General features: G+C 42.9%; 1 protein-coding gene across 5 annotated transcripts in view; it reads left to right on the top strand.

The window, feature by feature from the left end:
* LOC111861415 (RNA-binding protein Musashi homolog Rbp6) overlaps nucleotides 1–21,151 on the top strand; it is a gene marked incomplete at its 5' end in the record, with an annotated part of 815,587 nt that overhangs the window by 174,850 nt on the left and 619,586 nt on the right. For all 5 annotated transcript variants that reach the window (XM_033750309.1, XM_033750308.1, XM_033750310.1 and 2 more), the window contains 1 exon segment: nucleotides 19,626–19,667. In XM_033750309.1, coding sequence (XP_033606200.1) covers nucleotides 19,626–19,667 — 42 coding nt within the window.

Genomic DNA, 21,151 nt, shown 5'->3' with positions numbered 1-21,151 from the left:
ATATATATATATATATATACATACACACACACACACATTACGCCCCTACTTAAAGTAAAATCACAAAAAAAAAAAGAAGTCATTGTATGTAAAACAGGAAGTATGAACCTACTTGTAATTTAATTGTTTCTCATTACCGTCTTACGAGTAAGTACACGTTACGCATTGACTGTGTGAGTGTTTGTTCCCCTTTTGATCGCGGGTAAATAACCGCCTTGTTGCTACGGCGCCTTTTTCAGTGGCGAGTGTTAACATTTGCTTTGCTCCCTTGCCCGTCACTTTGGGCGCTTGCTTGCGTTTGATGTGGACTTTTATTAAATGTCAGGCTTGAAGGCAAAGACTCTTTATTTTGTCACTCTGTCTTCCTCTGTTTCAATGTCAGACTGCATAACCTTCACCTGAAACATTCACCTAGAACAGCAATTAATTCGCTTAAAAGATTCAGTTCCGGCAGTAAATTCAATTCTGGAACAATTTGTGTCACCTTACACGAGAATATGATCTTTTCCAGGGTCTGCCTTGGATCTGTAAATAATAAATGAGCACATGCGGCGCCTCGTGAGGATAATTGAGGAGCTATTTCAAGGAAATAGCGGCTCCGGTCTAGAAACCCGAGATTAACGGCCGTGGGGAACCGCTGCGCTGAGCACCTAACACCCTCTATCCGCTAAAGTTGGCACTAACTTCGCCGACATGCGGCGGTCTCTCGGTCCGTATAGTTCGCTTGCGGACTACATGCCACGGAGTTTGTTTTGATAACGGAGGACAAGAAAGAAAAAAAACAGTTGACACCCACCATTGTAACTGAAGCAGTCTATATCTAGTACACCTTTGCTGGTTATTTATTTACCAAGACATGAAAGATACGTTTGAACGGAAGGATACAATGAATGCTGTACCGGAAGTTAAAGAAGGCTGAAATTTGTGAACTAATAGGAATAAGAGGACGAATAGATGAAGGAAACTCTCCTCAATGTTTGGGATTATGCAAAATAGTTTCTGTTGACGAATTCTGTCTTCTACCCTGAAGATGGAGGCGATACGTTCCTCCGAAACGTCGGTTAACACACTATATACACGGCGCCACATCCCAGAAGACTGCTTTCTTCATAGTCACCGCCGTTAAAACTTCAAATCTTACATCACATAACATTTCAGAAACAGGATATGCCCTTCTCCTCAGGCTAGTCATACCTGTTCAGTTAGGTGCTATGAAAGAGCCAATTCCACTCACTGGACTGGCGAATTGGACTTATTTCGTTTCTGTCCCCCTTGCCCGTAGAATATTGTTTCGTCCTTATGTCAAGCGTACATGGAGAGGCGTTGCTTCTTTGACCTTAAGTGAATGCGTATATCCTTACAACCGGATTCACAGCGGTTTCCTGTGTAGGCTATCCTTCTGTGGACAAGCATCCGTTCTGCCCTCAACTCGCCCAGAGGAAGGTGGGTTGCTTTAAATCACAGCGATAGTTGTCTTATTTGAAGATTCCTATAGCCTCTTAAGCCCTGTCATAAATTCGGTGGGCACCTATTTCGGCAGGTAAGCTGACAGATAAAGTTTTCCCTGAAAAAAGGTAAAAGTAAAAGGTAAAGTTGTCCCCCGCCGGTCACGGTAGCCGAGCGGTCTAAGACATGCACTCTGCTCGCTCGCAAGCCGGGATCGTGGGTTCGAATCCCACTCAGGGCATGGATGTTTGTGTGCGTTTCTCTGTGTTTGTGTACAGGTAGAGGCCTTGCGACGAGCTGATCACCCGCCCAAGGAGTCCTACTATATGTCTAAGATCTAGTAAAACCGAAGTGAAACGGAGAGTTTCATGGAGGTAGGCCTAGGCCCAAATGAGGGCTGTTGTCCCTGTGCTTAACTACGCCATGAAGGTGTACGTATGTATATATCACGTTTTCTTGACCTCGGCAGTGATTGGTGGCGAGTGGTCAGGTGCACGCCCTGTCGCTTTACCCCCAGAGCAAGTCTGGACGACGTGGACAGGAGAAAAATCTTTCCCTTGCCTGCGCTCGAACTACGACCGTTGGGCCGTCCAGCCTTAGGCAGTCGCTATACCGACTGAGCTGTTTCGGCTCTCCTGTCTCGACAGTATGTACGTAATATGTAGGTGCTCGGATATCGGAGTGCTTGCTGTGGTGATTAAACGGCCCGAGCTTGAATCTGACTGATGACTTCCACATAGTACCGAGGGTAAGAATGCATAAAGCTGCTACCTCCATCCCTTCTGTGCTTCTCCATGGCGCGGAGTACAGCTAGTACACACATACTGTATGTGTCTGCTGCGTCCTCACCAATCGTTCCCAGGTAACGGCTTCTAACAGTGGAGATTCTTCACCTTCCGTTCTCAACTCGTTTTCCGCTGCCTCTCAACTGCACAGACCAAGTCTTCTCTTGACAGACTCCCTTAGGACTCTGACGATCTTCCAAAACTCTCTCGTCGATGATATATTAATAAAACTATTGAGTTTTTGTGTACTATTTATCATTGCTCACTCACTCACTCCTGTGTCTGAGCCATTCTTGAGAAGTTCCCAATTCTGCAGCTACTCAAGAACTTCCCAGCAGTCTATCGAACCCAGAGGTTCATTACCGTGTTCACAAGAGTCCTCTACTGGTTCCTATCCTTAGCCAGTCCATCCCATCCCATCCTTTCTCTCTAAGATCCATTTTAATGTTGTCCACCCACCTACGCCTTGGTTTTTTCAAGCGGTCTCTTTCCTTCTGGCTTCCCCACCAATATCCTATATGCATTCCTCTTCTTCCTCATTCGTGCTACATGTCCTACCTACCTCATCCTCCTTGACTTGATCATTCAAATTATACTTGGAGGAGAGTACAAGTTATGAAGCTCATCATTATGCACTTTTCTCCAACCTCCTGTCACTTCATCTCTCTTCGGTCCAAATATTCTCCTCAACACCCTGTAACGGCTGCGTGTATTTGCTTATTAAGAATCTGTTCCTTAGCAGCGGATGTCGTTTCATTGTTTGTTTCAATGTCGTTACCCATTAACGGGTCTACATGCTAGAATATTATTTAGAATAGGTTCAGGCCGAAAAGGGTTAATGATTTTACTTGTTCTGTCTTCTCTCCTTTTGTGTTTTTTTTTCTGTCACATCCCCCCTTTTTATTCCTCTTTCCTTACGGAAAGCAGACTGCATGTTATGAAAATCTCTCAGTTGTGTTGGTGCAGTAGTTGGAGCAGAAATGTCCCGGATTCCACAGTCTGCTCTAGACAGTCCTAGTCACTTCCACTTGCATATAATATAAACAGTGCTTTGCCCGCTGACAGGTCCAGCAGCTAAAGTGGACTGAACTTGTACAGTGCTGCTACCCCAGCTGTGCGGGAGGCTCGCAGTTAAGGGGCCGGCTAGTGACAATTCGTTGCAATAAAAGACAACAGCTGTCTCGGAGCAGGATCTGTATATCATATGTCTGGATGATATAACAAGCAGCTTCTAGTATGAGCTGGATATTTCACCTATAACTGACAATGTCCACATAACCGGCTGCCAAACGAACTACATTAAGCAACTATTTTAACATGAACTATATGACTGTCTGGCTGCTAAGCAAACAATGATCACGCTGACTGGCTAACCAGGACTGAAACCCCATACTGTAGTGTGGTACAGAGCATTCCGAATGGCGTCCTTTGCAAGTTATTAAGCTTACTTTGCGCTGGTTTACAAGATATGATGATCTACGCTGAAGAGTTATTCTGGGATATAACGCCGTGTAGTTCATTGAAAATCAACCGACGTTTCGGAGGAACATGTCACTTGCATCTTCATGGCGGAAGAGTAAACCAAGCAAGTAAACAGCGTGAAAGCAAGTATCACTGTTTGACTTTCAACGGACTACACGGCGTTATACGCTAGAAGAGAGATCTTAATAACTACCGCTATGAGAACCAAAACAATAAACTCCGTGGCCTGTAATCCGCAAGCGAACTATACCGACCGAGCGACTGCCGCTTGTCGGCGAAGTTAGTGCTATCTTTAGTAGATAGAGGGTGTCGCGTGATCAGCGCAACGGATCCCCACGGCCGTTAATTTTGGTTTTCTAGACCGGAGCTGCTATTTCCTTGAAATAGCTCCTCAGTTATCCTCAGGAGGCTGAGTGGACCCCGTTCCAGACCGACAACTTCTCAGAAAATCTGGTAACACCGGGAATCAAACCCGGACCGCTGGATCTGTAGCCAGAACTCTGACCAATAGACCGCAGAGGCGGTCCCCACATCCTGTATATGATTTGCGTTGTGTGTAAGGTACATGGAAACGTTTATTTATCGTGTTCAGCGAAGTAAAATGTTCTGGGTCAGTATAAATGGAAATGAGAATTTCTCGACAACTTTTAGTGGAAGACTTTCATGTCAGTTTTTCTTAAAAGAGTCGTTTATTGGTGTTCGCCCTAAGAGACAGACATGACATCCACGTGAATAATTCCCTTCTTACACTGTAAAGAACGCCTGAGATGTAACTAACTGACAGGCTAAGAAGCTAATTACTAAAGCAAACTAAATTATTACTAACCGACTGGATAAATAAGCAGTGCACTGACGAATCGAGCTACAATCCCGTGACTGAACTACGACTGAGGAAGTAAATTAAGTTCCTAACTGACGAAGTAACTGGCCGACAAAGTAGATTTATGAAAGCTTATACGGAAGCATATACGAGTCTGACAGACCTTGTGTATAGTAAAGCATTGTTCTCGAAGAGGATGGTTCAGATTAGCCAAGGTTGAAAGCTTTGCCATGAAAATTATCTGCTCTGAAGTATGGGTCCACTGGTTAAATAAGAAATTTCTCGTTAGCTCTTCCCTGGCTTGTAGAGCGGGATTTGCTCCCTCCTTTATTTCTTATTCTTCTGGGGGTAGAAGAGGAAGGAGGAAGGGAAATTTTGCAAAGCCATGAAGCGCTCAGCCGTAAATTATTTGGTGGCTGCTGGCTCCAACCGGACCAACTAATAAGTTAGCCAAATGCAATTACCGCGGCCCGTGAATGTATAAATAACAAGTTTTAAGAAGAAAAATTGTACTGACGATGTAAAAAGGCAAGGAAGGAATCTAAACCTTCTCTCTTTAAAAAAAGGGGAAGAAGCTTATTTTTCTTTAGTTTTTACATTACACGGCTGAACAATTAACTAATTAAAAATCCAAGTTACTCGTAACAAAGTTTTCATACATTCTGTACGTACCAAACTCTGTATTCTTTAGCTGTAGCAAATTTTATCATAACCTGAAACAGGAAGGATTTGCATACTAAGCTTCTTGTTGACTTCCACACGAATTCTAGTCACAGGTTTTGAATTAATACCTTCTTGGCCGATATTTGTTTACGTCTCTGTCTTCACAGCGTTTATATCTGTAGTCAAATTGTCCCAGTGCGCATAGAATATAGACATCTCGAAAATATGCAGCTATCAGAACAATTTGTTGCCCTGAAAGCGAATACATGCACAGACTGATTAATTTCGAAGTTAATGCATTCAAGGAATATCCTGGTTTTCTGTGGTGCAAACGCCTTTGAGCCCACGGACTTCGGACAGTTGTGGCAAATCAGCCGAGATGTCGCTGAGAGCCGTTAAGCGATGAACTATCCTTCCGCCATTAATCGCTGTGCATTAACTAACTCCATGGATTTTAGTCCTCAAGCGAACTATATCGACCGAGCGACCGACCCTTGTCGGCGTTGGTAGTGGCAACTTTTGCGGATAGAGGGGGTCGCGTGGTCAGCGCAACGGATTATCACGGCCGTTAATCTCAGTTTTCTAGATCAGAGCCACTCCTTTTCCATCCAAGTAGCTCCTCAGTTGTACTCACGAGGCTGAGTGTACCCCGTTCCAGCCCCACTACTTCTTAGAAAATCTGGTAACGCTGAGAATCGATCCCGGATATCTGGATCTGTAGGCAGGAACTCTGACCACTAGACCACAAAGGTGGCTTCAGACTGCAGGCAGCAGACTGAAAAAATGTTAGCAGTCATGCTTCATGTTCGAGCGTGTTGAGGAGCTATTTCAAGGAAATAGCGGCTCTGGTCTAGAGAACCGAAATTAACGACCATGGTGATTCGTTGCGCGGACCACGCGACACCCTCTAACTAACTTCGCCAACAAGCTGCGGTCGCTCGGCCGGTATAGTTCGCTTGCGGACTACAGGCCACGGAATTTGTTTGCATGAAGTCTAGGGGTGGGGGGAAGAGGATTGCGAAAAAGAAACTAAGCCTGAAATTCATCTAAGTAATATTTCAAAATTAAATGCCTCCGTCATAGAAAAATAGCGTCTTCTTTACAAAGACCATTCGAATAATGTTATTTAAGGAAGTAACTGACTGAGGAGAATATTTGGACCGAAGAGAGATGAAGTGACAGGAGGTTGGAGAAAACTGCATAATGAGGAGCTTCATAACTTGTACTCTTCTCCAAGTATAATTAAAATGATTAGTTCAAGGAGGATTGAATGGCCCGGCATTTAGCACGAATTGGGGAAAAAGGAATGCATATAGGGTATTGGTGGGAAAGCCAGAAGGAAAGAGATCACTGGGAAGAGCAAGGAGTAGGTGGGTGAACAATAGTAAAATGGATCTTTGAGATATAGAATGGGATGATATCGATTAGATTGATAAGGACCGGGGGGGGGGGGTTCTTGTGAACACGGTAATGAACCTTCGGGTTCTATAAAATGCTGGGAAATTCTTCAGTAGCTGCACAATTGGCGGCTTCTCAAGAAGGGCTAAGCTCCATGAGTGATTGGGCGAAGTAATTTCTTTTTATTCTGAGAATCGTACGAAACATGCATTAGGAAGCTGAAGTGTTCCGAATGTCGCAACAATGTAACCGCGGTCGTCATGTGTTAACGCACAGGAAGAACAACCCGGGTCCAACACTACCCATGTTTGATTACGAACTGTCTGTACAGCTCTGCTGGTTGTGTGAGTTACTCAGACCTAACGCTGAACTGAATTCAAATGCCAGAAGAATGGCGGCACCTCTCGTTATCTTNCACTACCCATGTTTGATTACGAACTGTCTGTACAGCTCTGCTGGTTTTGTGAGTTACTCTCAGACATAACGCTGAACTGAATTCAAATGCCAGAAGAATGGCGGCCCCTCTCACCGCTAACACATATGTAATGTAAACAAAAGCCTGCGTTACCAGGTGAAGCAACATTTCCTTACTTGGACAAGAGAAGTTACGTGCGTATCAGTTCGGAACACACGTACCGAATTTCCGGCTTCCCTTCGGCCTCAGAGCCGTACCTCCGTTGGACCCCTCGCCATATCGACACAGCTATCGGCGACAGTCTGTTACGCTATAAACTGGGAACCCCACATTTTAAGAATGCGCTATTTGTGAGTTCACGTGCCTCGTTGGTCTTGTGTCGTGTTTGCCCTTCAATACCTTTATGCGTTTTATTGAATTTAATGAGTACAAAAGAAAAGTGCAGTTCTCGTGTTTATTCCGTTTCCTACCGCGGACCTACTAGAGAACAGCCAACTATATTATGAAAGTTACACAATTTCGGTGAATTCGTATTCCGATTATGTGAACTATTGTTGGATCAAGGTATTGACGTTTATATTTCTGGTCTAGAAAACCGAAATTAATAGCGGTTGGGATTCATTGCGCTGACCTCGCGACACCCTCTATCCGCAAAAGTTGGCACTAACTTCGCCGACAAGCGACGGTCGCTCGGTCGGTATGGTTCGCTTGCGGACTAAAGCCACGGGGTTTATTTTTGTTTTATCGAGATAGATCGTTTTGCATTGCGTTTGCCGACCTCAATTACGCTACATTCCCGTTACTGTATTAACCCGATCTTAACTGGGGAGAAATATTTTCATATACAGCGTGCAAGGCTGACAACCTCACCACCATCTGTGAGCTGATTGTGGGAGCCTCGACGTCTCAGAACCCTGTGGGCCTCCACGGCCCGTTACAGGGATAGCTTTACGTTTCTAACTTATGCAGCAGATGTGTAACATAAACTGTAGACCGTACTAAACTTCACGTTGAGTTTAGCCAAATGCCTGGAGAGAGGCGAAACCCCATTTGGGACTAGAGGTTAACAACAGCGTTTGCTGGCGTCTAGAGCCTGTCGCATACCAAGAGGCGCTGATAAACAGGTACACATCACTGATGGGTTGATGGCTGTCAGGGTAACACTGAAGGTACTCTGCAGGTTTTCTAATATTTTCATCAAAGATTTTAGGTGTCTGTGGGTTTGAACATAGACCTGTGCATGAGAAGTAAGCGTCTAACAGTCTGACCTATAAAACCATCGGAATATGTTGCTCTAAACTTCTATGAAAATGAAAGATTCTAAAGCATTTATATTGGTCCCCAGAACCGATAAAATGAACCCATGATTGCAACTCTGTGCTGTACTATCTATCCATTCCAATCGTAGCATTTACCAATACTCTCTCTGCTTGGCACCTGCTTCCACGCTGGTTTCTTACTTACTTACTTACTCACTCATGCAGCTGAGCCCTTCTTGAGAACCCGCCAATTCTGCAGCTACTCAAGAATTTCCCAGCATTTTATGGAACCCGAAGGTTCATTACCGTGTTCACAAGAGCCCTCCACTTGTCCGTATCCTGAGCCAGATCTGTCCAATCCATCCCATCCCATCCTATATCTCTTAAGATCCATTCTAATATTGTCCACCTACCTACGTCTTGGTCGTCCCTGTGGTACCACCATGGTTTCTTTCATTGCTTATTATTCCACACTGAAGATGGAGGAGACATATCCCTCTGAAACATCGGTTGACTTTCAACAGACTACACGATGTTATATCCCACCATTGTGAGAACCTCAAATCCTGTAATATTCTGTCGGTTTATTGAATCTATGATGAAGCTGTGGGCTTGAACTGTAGCAAAGTGTTAAGATTATTATAGTACTCATACAGTGTCTCTGTCAATGCACGGATTATTTCGTATCAAATTCGTTGCAAGGTAATATTTACGTAACTCTCAGTAATTTCTGGGATCTTGATGACGACGTTTGATGAACTGAATTACGCCATATGTTACCCCATTAGAAATATTTATTGAGCAGCTGTTCTTATGACGTATTGTTGCACGCGAGACAACATTTAGCAGTTGTCAGCCATTTGTTGAACTTTTCGAAGAAATTTGGTGTATTTAGACTGGGAAAATGCTTATTAGGAATGTCCGTTAAGTAGCTTTTCTTTTCATCCATTCATCTGTAATCTGTCAAGACGGTAGGTCCACGGTCTCTTCCAAAACAGTTCCTGATGCGATCTAGAGCTTTCTCCTTCAAATGAAAATATCCTCTTCTGTCCCCAAGGTCATCCAGCATCTTCTTACGTCTTCTTCCTCGTCTTCTGGTGTTATTCGACGTAAGTGCAACATTTACTCGATTTTCAGCATTTATTGAATTGAAGATATTTTGACGTATAGTATGACGTTATATTAATAGAAATATTTGTAGAACAGCTGTTTGATGCGGGTATAATTCTGTGTGTGGTGAAAACAGTGGACACTCGAACTTCGAACGGTTTGATGTTCGAACAACTTGAAACTCGAACAAAAAATTCTAGGAAAATCCGGTGTTGAATCTCGAACAAATCTCGAAAATCGAGCAAAGAATCACGTTGTAATGTTGATGAACCACAACTCTCAACTAGTGTATTCCAGTTGAAAGATGTGCAATTCACCTTCCAGTGAACAGTAATATCCCTCCTACTGCTATTATTGATTGATTATTGTACAATATTTTTATGCATGTACTATTATAAATAAATGCATCCAATTATTTAAATTAAATATACCTGTTTTATCGTTATTTACCAATATGTTCTTTTGAAATTGGCACTTAATGTTTTATATTGGGTAAATTTGGAGGGGAGGGGGTCTGGAACGGATTAATTCAATTTACATTATTTCAAATGCGGAAATTTAACTCGAAAGTCGAACAACTTGGAAGTCGAACCGTCTCCTGGAGCGGATTGTCTTCGAAGTTCGAGGTTCCACTGTATTTACCAAATTATCTACCGTTGCTGCATCTGATGAAGAAGTTTGACATGTTGGAGAACTCAATTACACCTCACTAAAGGTTCGGCCACACAGAGCGCTACGCTATGTTGGCTACGTAGGCTACGTACTCTGGGTACACTCTGCGACGCCGCTAACATAGGGGACATAGCGTACGTAGTGTACGGAAGTCTGTGTGGCCAGTCACATTGGCAATAAAGGGAGATATTTTTCTGTTCGTATAGCGAACATAGCGTACGTAGCGTGCCTCGCGTACGTAGCGCTCTGTGTGGCCGAACCTTTACTGTTAGACGTACTTGTGCAACAAATGTATATATACGCATGTTATTCTACGTCAAATCTTTTTACAAAACCTTCATTGAATGTTATAATAAGCTGTAGCTTGCAGTCCTACCATATAAGGATGGGAGGTGGATGGAATTGGCCCAGGATCGTGCCCGGTGCAAGGCTGTGGCATTAGCCGTGTTGAATCCTCGGCTCATCTTCATGATTGCTGACCTGGCACAATAACGTCAAATAGATATGGCAGGTTACTGCTATAAAGACCAATATAATCACAGCGTTGATGGACAGAACACATCAGTGACCTCGTCTGTTTTTTCACCGGCTTACGAAAGAAAATGTGAGGCAAATATGTTTGGAACTATGGATTATAGTCGAGACCTCAATTCGGGCGCCGCTGTCGGAGATTAACAGCGTAACGGAGACGAAATCGATAGCGCAGAGGTGCAGAATTAATGTAGCACAATTGCCTTTTAACATGCTTTTGTTTTGTCTACAATTTTTAATGAAAGTATTTGTCTCTACCTGTCCCAATCTAATATAAATAAATGCAAAATTATACGCTCCAACTTGGGTTACCCTACGGATCTCAGTCTCACTATTGTCACTCGCGATGGTTTCCTGTCTCTCTTTCTTTGTCTTTCTCTGTCTCCGCTGTGATACTCCCAGAATACTGTATTCTCTTGCTCAGGATTGCGAGTTTTAAATTAAGCTTTATTATTTAAAACTGAGAATTGAAGCTGTCTCTCTATGCCTCTCTCTTTGAGGGAGTAACGTGGATTGAAAATGTTTGAGGACAGGTTTTCGATTAAAATAGTTTATGGAAGGAAAAGGAGTAAGAAAGTACGAAAGACGTACATAATTAGTTACTTCATTATTTGTTCTTTGTACGCGGTGGCGCAGTTGGTTGAGGCACTATGCTACAAACCGGAAGATCGCGGGATTGAATCTCGATGAGGTGGATGTTTTTCAATTTACTAATCCTTCCAGCCGCACTGTGGCCCTGCGGTCGACTTAGCCTCTAACATAAATGGGAACCAGAGGATATTCTTGGGGGTAAAGGGCGGCCGGCGCGTAGGGCTGACAACCTTACCGCCATCTATGAGCCGACTCTCTGGAAAATGTGGGAGCCTCAACGTCTCACAACCCTATGGGCCTCCACGGACTGTTACAGGGATACCTTTACTTTACTTACTTACTTGGAGTTCTTACGCACTATTAAATGACTAAGGATGAGGTGCGACGCGTGTGACATCTGTCTGAAGGAAGACGTGACTTGGGGAACCAATGTATAGATGGAACGTAATATTTAAACTGGTCTTATAGAAATAAAGTCTGAACATATGAATTGGGTTATATTAAATCGGGACTTTTTTAATCACAGTCATGGGACTTAGGATTGAATAACTTGGAATTTCGTGACCAACTGAATAACAGCTATTTAGGCAACAAACTGTGGATAGATTTAGTATAAACGTTTGCGTCTTACCAGGTAGTGTATGATGGAAAATGGACTTAACAGATTCTCGACAGGAGGTTAATGTGATTAATGAACAGCAGGGAGGTGATGTCTGGCTAGCATATCTGTTAATTTCGACATAGTTTGGTATACATCGTCAGATGTAAAATTTATCGGGCGGAATTCTGTTTGCTGTAACTTCTACTTCGTATCAAGTCGAATCGAACGCCACAAAATTTCTCGGTACAGAAAAATAGAAATGTTAACGAATACGTAATTACGTATGAACGGCATAGACAGAATAACTTAATTCGCAACTGCGGAAAAGGAGAAAAGCAGGACTAAAGAAGGAATTGAAAGTTAAGGAATGAAAAGACGGGGAGAGAAAGGCGAGATAAGAAGAGAAAAAGTACTCATATGAAGATAGAAGGAAGGGAAAGATAGAAAGACAAAAAGCGATAACAGAGTGAAAGCCAGGTAAAGAAGAAAGAGAATAATACGAATATAAGAAAAGAAAATAAGAAGAAAGTGAAAAAGAGAAACAGAAATGAGAAACACTTGAATGAAGACCAGGTTCTGTGCTTCAGTTACTCTGTGTACTTTTGATATCACGTTTTCTTTATGATTTTGGCTCTCAGACTATGAGAAGTTAAGCATCCTGCCGTGTGGAGATCCTCTGGTTGATCCTGTGCGGCCGAGTGATGAGGCTGTGAGCATGTCTATGTATGTATGTATCGGCAGGAGAAGGCGGGAAAGAGACAGGATGGAATTCATTGCTTATGCCAACAAATTGCTTCATCTCTGACCCTTCCCTCTTCGGGCTACAAAGAGCTTAGTCTAATGCATCAACCCCCTTGTTCTCTCCCCTGTTGACTTATGTGTCCAGGGCCCAGCTACCAGCAAGTGGAAAGGGAAGTGGGGGGGAGGGTGTAGTGGTATTCATGAGCAGGGAGACCCATCCCTGCCGTGCTCCACCTCGCCCGGGCACACCAGTGCACTTCCACCCCTCCCTAACATTTGATTTTGTGACTTTCTCGGGCCATTTTGGGAGGGCCCTTCTCACAATGCCAAGAAGTCAGCACCTACGGGCATTACAAGATTTAGGTGCAAAGGGATTGGATTTACACGTAAAGCCACTGACTCCTTGGTGCATGGTCTTCTTTGAAGAGTTCACACTTACCCAGCTCTTCAAGGAACTGCATGCTTTTATGTGACTCGAAGCTTCATCAACGAGCACACAAAAGCCTGCCATTGGACACTTATAGGAAAGATGAGTTTCCCCCTTAGTATATATGATAAAAATGCCGTGGTTTTTCTGTTGCTTAGGCCATGCCGAATGTATCTCCAACACGGAGGCTTATTGTAACATTTTGACTATTTGCGTCGAAGCCTTGTCAGTTCATTTGAGGAACACCCGTTGTCACCTCTCCTCGGATGATTATTCAGTGTCTTTGCAGTTCCTCTATATCTGAAGAGCGTCTTTGTCAGCCGCAACCTGAGGACACGCCATGTTGTGATGACATCGAACGCATTTAGAGCCACTGAAATTCTTCTCCGTCTGAAACCGCTTAGTTGATGTTCTTCTCTCTTATGTTTTGGAGCTGTTATAGAGATTTCTTCGACCCCCTCTGTGGTCTAGTGGTCAGAGTTCCTGGCTACAGATCCCGAGGCCCGGGTTCAATTCCCGGCGCTCCCAGATTTTCTGAGAAACAGTGGGTCTGGAACGGGGTCCGCTCAGCTTCGTGAGGATTACTGAGGTGCTGTTTAAAGGAATTAGCGGCTCCGGTCTATAAAACCGAAATTAACGGCCATGGAGATTCGTTGCCCTGACCACGCGACACCCTCTATCCGCTAAAGTTGGCACTAACTTCGCCGACAAGCGGCGGGCGCTCGCTCGGTATAATTCGCTTGCGGACTAAAACCACGGAGTTTGTTTTGTTTTATAAAGATTTCTTCAATTTTTATGGCTTGGATATTTTCGTCACTCCATGCCGCTCTGCTCATGTCATCAATATGCTCACATAACTGTTTCCCCTTCCGTTTTGGTCTACTTCCTTCCTCACTCGTTATTCTTTCCCAACGAACAGGTTGGAATAGCGGTAACGTTCTCGACTTGTATTCGTGCTTATCCTGTACAAATTTCCGCCAGGTTTCCAACTGTCCTGAGTGTCTCAGAATTCCGGGCTAGGTCCATTGAAGTAGGCCATCACTCATCAAAATATCACCCAATGGTTCTTTACATTTTGTGAATGAATAAAATTACTTACGCTTAAGAAAGAAGTGAAGCTATCCCTGTAACAGACCGTGATGGCCCATAGGGTTGTAAAAAGTCGAGGATTCCGAATTTTCTAGATAGTCGGCTCACAGATGGAGGTGAGGTTGCCAGCATTACGCGCCAGCTTCCCTTCAACCCCAGGAAGATTCCTGGTACTAATTTCTGTTAGAGACTGGGTCGACCCCCGGTACCGGGCCCTCCTCTTATAAAAAAAATTACCGGGCCGCGGTCTTACAAAGTTTGAGAATCACTGGATTAAGTGAAGGTAAATTTGTCCCTATGCGTAACTAATTAAGCACTACACCATGAAGGCGCATGGAGGAGTGGACGTATAGATCCATATTTTCTTGACCTCAGCACTAGCTTGATGTGAGTGGTCAGCCTCACGCCCCGGCCGCATTACCTCCGGGAAAGAGCCCCAGGTACCCTTTGGATAGGAGGTTGTGTGGATCCCAGAGCCTGTCTGGAGGACGTGGAGAAGGGAAAATTCCTGATCCTACCCGTACTCAAAGTCCGACCCCTCGATCATCCAGCCCGTTTCCAGTCGCTATAGCGATTATGCTATCCCAGCTTTAAATGGTTAATAGTGTTACTTTAATGAATTTTGATAAGCTTACAAAAAATGTTTCACTGTGTTGGAATAAGTCAAAGCTCTTCATAATTTTAAAATTTTATAATTCATTTTACAGGATTTTCGATCCTAATCACTGCATAATAAGCCCATCAGGTATGCGAGTAGCAGTAAATTGCCATCCTCCATGTAAGATATTTTATATTTTATATGCCTGGCCCCTGATTCATTTATTTCATTATGCTAATAGGTATGTAGATCTGTATAAATTTCCGTGTGACGTTCATGCCCCTGGGAAACATCCAATCTCTCTGTTCATTAACCTGTTGTTATTACTGCTGTTAGTGTGACGCATCGTCATTCATATAGATGTCAGAGTTCTAGGTGATGGGTAGTTGGTAAATATACAGCTTTTGATTCGGATATTTATTTTATTAGAAAATAACATAACCTTAGAATATTGCTAGTTCATTATAATAATTTATAGAGCATTGTAACTTATCTCCTTACGGCAAGTTATTATTAGAATTGTTGTTAATGGTTAAGTCGACCTGAGGGCCATAGTGCGGTTTGAACGATTAAATCAATTGAAGAATGCAACGAGCACATCGGGATTCGTACCCGTGACCTTCCAGTTTGTAGCATAGTGCCTCAACCTACTACTCTTTAAAAATGAGAAAACGAAGACATCGAAAATATGTGTAAATTTAATATGCGAGTATCATAAGTGTTTGGCAACAAACTGCTCAATAAAGAAATAGGAAATTCAGGATCCTGCGTACCGAGGAACTTCGTGCTGTAGCAGCGACTCCAGGAGCTGTGCTTGTGTCTTGGATGAAGTAAACAAGAAGTGCGAAGCACGTCCTTTCTTTGCTGAATGCGACATATCGGAAAACTCATATTTATTTAATAACAATGTCAGTAGTTGAGACTGTAGAGTGTCAGTGCTATGATTTGTCAGTAGTTGAGGCTGTAGAGTGTCGGTGCTATGGTTTGTTAGTAGTTGAGAGTGTAGAGTGTCAGTGCTATGATTTGTCAGTAGTTGAGACTGTAGAGTGTCGGTGCTGTGGTTTGTTAGTAGTTGAGACTGTAGAGTGTCGGTGCTGTGGTTTGTTAGTAGTTGAGACTGTAGAGTGTCAGTGCTATGATTTGTCAGTAGTTGAGACTGTATAGTATCAGTGCTATGGTTTGTTAGTAGCTGAGACTGTAGAGTGTCAGTGCTATGGTCTGTTAGTAGTTGAGACTGTAGAATGTCAGTGCTATGGTCTGTTAGACTGTAGAGTGTCAGTGCTATGGTTTGTTAGTAGTTGAGACTGTAGAGTGTCAGTGCTATGGTTTGTCAGTAGTTGAGACTCAATAGTGTCAGTGCTATGATTGTCAGTAGTTAAGAATGTAGAATGTCAGTGCTATGATTTGTCAGTAGTTCAGACTGTAGAGTGTCATTGCTGTTATTTATCAGTAGTTTAGACTGTAGAATGTCAGTGCTATGGTTTGTCAGTAGTTCAGTCAGACTGTAGAGTGTCAGTGCTATGGTTTGTCAGTAGTTCAGATTGTAGAGTGTCAGTGGCATTATTTTTCAATAGTTCAGTCAGACTGTAGAGTGTCATTGCTATGAGTTATCAGTAGTTTAGACTGTAGAATGTCAGTGCTATGGTTTATCAGTAGTTCAGACTGTAGAATGTCAGTGCTTTGATTTGTCAGTAGTTGAGTCAGACTGTAGAGTGTCAGTGCTATGATTTGTGAATAATTAATTACAAGGTTGCAGAAGGAAGTAAGCGTGTACTAATTTTAGGTACTCTGTCAGCATTTGCCTCGAAATAATGAGAAAAATCGTAACAAACCATATTCATGATAGATGGTCTTCGAGTCTCCGAATGCGAAAAAGCAGTTACCCATTGGAGTACGAGGTCCAGTAGACAGAGAGGCATATTAAAAGTTACTACTGAGACGGATTTAATGGAACTAAATTGTGAGGTTGGGAAGTGTGTAGCCGCTTCTAGTTCGCTTCCGGCGACAGACTCTGGTGTTAATGGTGTTGAGTTTTCGGTCTCTGTTACCAAGGAGTTTGTTCCTTGTTGGCTGTAGTACGCTCGTCATACGCAAGCCTGACCCATTTCTACAGCACCGGATGCGATCTTTTTACGTTCGTGTAAAAGGAATTGAATTGTATTGAACGTACTGTATGTAGAAGTGTGTAACACGGTTTTTGTGCCGGATGATTATGAAAGAATAAGAAATAATGCTGTGTCCATTTTATAATTATCATATCCGGCAAACTATACGGCATACAGTAGATAAAATTCAATTTATAAAACCAGGAATGAAATAAATTAAACGTGGGTTTAAATGTTCACCCTTAACGTCCATAGTGTCCTTTGCTTAAAAATCGAATTACTTCTGACAGATGTAGTCTGGAGGAACCAAATTTGAGGTTATCGTTATTTAAGTATGGTATTAAATTTTTGTTTTAGTTTGTATAATGAGCCGGTATATCTCAGTCGGTATAGTATCTCGCTACGACTAGACGAGCGAGAGGTCGGAGTTCGAGTCCCAGTAGTTTGAAGAATTCTCTATTCTTCACGTCGTCCAGGCTGGCTCTGGGGCTCACACAGACTCCTATCCAATGGGCACCGGTGGCTCTCTCCTCGGTGGTAAAACGGCCGGGGCATGAAGCTGAACACTCCTCGAGCTAGGACAGAAGTCAAGAAAAGTGGATCTATACATCCACTCACCCAAACGCTTTCATGTCATAGTGCTTAATTAGTTAAGCATAGGGACAACTTGGCCGCGCCATAGCTCAAGCGGTTAGTTGCTGGCTTCCTACCGTGGCGGCCCGAGTTCGATCACGGCGTCTGGTCAAGTGGGATTTGTGGTGGACAAAGTGGCGCTGGTGCGGGTTTTCTCCTAGTACGTCGGTTTCCCCTGCTAGTCTTCATTCCACCAAATTCTCCATCATCATCATCATCATAATCACCCGGGGCAGGCTACAATAGACGAATCAGTGGCCGCCGTGCCGAGTGGGCCCAGTTGGACTCAACCCCCCACTAAGCGAATAGGGAAAATTTAACCTTTTACCTTTGTATAATATTTTTGCAGTTGGCAGTAATAGTTATGCTTCAACTAACTTTAAACTGTTGAGCCATTAACCAACAATGAGGAGGGCTATAGCAGTGGAACCTACAACCTTCTATTTAAATAGGAGAGCCACAATATCCTGTGCAGAATAGCTGGCTTATCATCGTCTCCTTAAATCAGAGGTTCTAATTTCAAAATTGTGTACTATTTTATTATGTTTAGATCGCGCATCTCCGTTATTCTGTTTAGAGTGACTAATCCATAATCGCTGTTTAAATAACAATTCTACCATCGCCTGTTTAAAATATCAGGCATATGACCATCTGTTTAATTCACAATCTCCTGGTGAGAGCTGGCTGGTGATCGTCCGTTTATATTGTCACGTGTAGGAGGTGCAGCTTTACCAAAATAACGGGTACTAGATCGGATGATTGGATTTTATTACCACTTCGATTACAAGTTCTCTTAATCACACTTAATACAGCACTATCGCTGATTTACACAGTTTGCAGTTCACTGTTGCACACGCACTAGGATTCTCAGTTTTCATTAGTCGTCTCCTAGCAACGGATCTCAACACAGAAACTAGCACTTCAGATCACTATGAAATCTTCTTGCCATTTCTTGTTCAATCACCCTGGAACCTCGGAACCTACTAAAATTTTTTTACTGTTGTCTACACTGCACTTTGCACTTTGCACTAATATAAACTACAAAAGGTCTTCGTTATATAGGCTCCGCACGGACAACACAGAAAACAAGTCACGTGATTCCTAGCCAGTGAGTTCATTGTCGTGCTGATTGTTGCCTAGCAACGAGCTACAACATTCGTCCACTGATATACATCTTCACTGTTGCACGTTGGAACGTGTTTACCGAGCCGTTGCCTAGAAACACTTTGCTCAAATCCGTTACAATATTACAGGTCCGCAACCGTCTGGCTAGAATAACGCATTAAACAATAATCTTCTGTCTACAATACCAGACTGTGATCATTTGTTTTTAGACCTACAACCTATCTTTTTATAATAGGAGAACTCTGATCTCTCCTTTCAATAAGAATCAACAGTCTTGCGTTTAAAATACCAAATTGTGATTGTCTCTCTTTAAGTCGAGGATCTGTAGCATTCTGTATAGATTAGGAGATTTATGGTCTGTTGAATTCATAAACTAGTCATCTCCTGATCAGAATAGCAGACCACAGACCATCTGTAAGATCACAGATCAACAGCCCCTTGTTTAAGATATCAGCCACGTGATCCCCAGTTTAAATCACAGGGTAAAAATCTGTTTAGAATATCTGATCTCTGATCGTCTGTTTAGAAAAGCTTATAGAGTAAAGTAAAAAAGTAAGTAAGGATATCCCTGTAACAGGCCGTGTAGTCCCATAGGTTTGTGAGATGTTGAGGTTCCCACATTTTCTAGACAATCGACTCATAGATGGCTGTAAGGTTGTCAGCCCTACGCGCCAGCCGCCCTTTAACCCCAAGAATATTCCAAGAATATTCCTGGTACTCATTTCTGCTAGAGGCTGAGTCGACCCCACGGCCATAGTGCCGCTGGAAGGATTAGGTAAATTGAAAAAAAAAATACAATGACCTCATCGGGATTCGATCCCGCGGCCTTCCGGCTTGTAGCATATTGCCTCAACCAACTACGCTACCAATGTTTGTTTAAATAACGCGCGTGATCTTATGTTCGGAATATCGAACTTAACGCTTATTTACATCAGTTATCTAGAAAGTTCTATGTGCATGTGTTCTTAGTAAGTTGGTAAAATATCCCGGAACACAGCCGCTGCTGTACACTGGACACCGTACGTGGCAACACAGTATACAGCAGTTAACGAAATACTTAAAGATACCTCTTAAGTTAATACTTCTTATAATTAGACGTGAATTATTCTATTGTCTCCGTTTTCTTGTTTTCAGATTGACCCCAAAGTTGCCTTCCCTAGGAGAGCCCATCCAAAGGTAAGCAGAATTTATGTTGTCGTTACTAACAGTTTTATGGGAATTTATGGCATTATTACCAGCATATGAAGCAATTCCCCGCCCTAGGGCCATTTTCACTGCGTGCAGTTGGCCTGCGTGAATGGTCTTGCAAGCTCTTTTGATTTGTACCTTATGTAACCTATGTATTATATAAATTAAGAAAGAAACTATTATGGGACGTACTGCGTTAGACCCGAGGATTCGTTCCGGTGAGAACAAGAGTACAGTACCCTTTAGCATTCTAGAAATATGCGGTCTAGCTTCTCCCATGATCCAGCTAACCCCAGAAAGGCATGATAAAGTGGTATCAGTTCTGTGCAGTTAAGCTCACAGAACCTCCCAGTGGTCAGAGTTTCTGACTACAGATCCAGAGATCCCGGGTTTGATTCCAGGCGCTACAAGATTTTCTGAAATTTACCTCCTAATCATACGAATACAGACGTATTACCTTTCTTTCCATGTGTCATCTCCAGCTGTTCCTGTTATTCGTAATGGAATTGTTTAAATTAAATACGTTTAAACCTTTATAATTCTTGTATTTACAATTTAGTGTTTCAGTGTACCTATAGCCAGCCACAGCTTTTCTGAAATTAATTTCTGAAGTTTCTGTTTTTTTAATATCGCCATAGTTTACTGAAACAAAACCATTAACACTCAGGAATTCCTTTTGAATCACCCCAGAATTTGAAACCGTGTCCGTCTGCTTAGGGCTAGAACCAGTGACGCGGTATTCCTGCCTCCAAAGAGGATGCTGAAATGTGTATCTGTACATCTTTCAGGCGCACACCTTGATGGGCTCCTCATTGTTTTGTGTATACGCTCTTAGCTTCAGGAGGAAATGAAAAGAAAATGTTGCAGCACTTGAGTTAGAGCATGAAAGAGAACATAAAGCGACTATACCTGTGCTTGTTGCAAGAAGATGGAAAGTACTGGAGATAAATTAGAAAATTTAAAGAGGTGCTATGTTTCCTGGTGTCAAGTTACAGCATTGGTCCTTCGACGACAGGGGTGGAGAGACATTCTGATGCATGGTCTACATTTATTGCTAAAAGGGTACTTTTCGTACCATTCCTATGCGATATATTGATAGGGTAGGCATGTGAGAGACAAACTAATAAGGTTCCTGAAACTGAAACGAGTGAAACGTCAGAGTATTTAGAGGTGAATGAATTGTGGGATTTCACGCCGTTTAGTTCAGTTTTTAACATTTTCCCTTTGAAACTTTAGCGGGCTTCACGCTAACAATCAATCTCCGTGGCTTTAGTCCGCAAGCGAACTATACCGACCGAGGCACCGCCGCTTGTCGGTGAAGTTAGTGCCAACTATAGCGGATAGAGGGTGTCGCGTGGTCAGCGCAACGAATCCCCGTGGCCGATAATTTCGGTTTTCTAGACCGGAGCCGCTTTTTCCTTGAAGCAGCTCCACAATTATCATCACGAGGCTGAGTGGACCCCGTTCCAGAC

The sequence above is a fragment of the Cryptotermes secundus genome, unplaced genomic scaffold (genome assembly GCF_002891405.2).
Source record: "Cryptotermes secundus unplaced genomic scaffold, Csec_1.0 scaffold605, whole genome shotgun sequence".
NCBI lineage: Eukaryota > Metazoa > Arthropoda > Insecta > Blattodea > Kalotermitidae > Cryptotermes > Cryptotermes secundus.
Note: the sequence above shows the minus strand (reverse complement) of the source record. Positions and strands in the feature narration are given on the sequence as shown.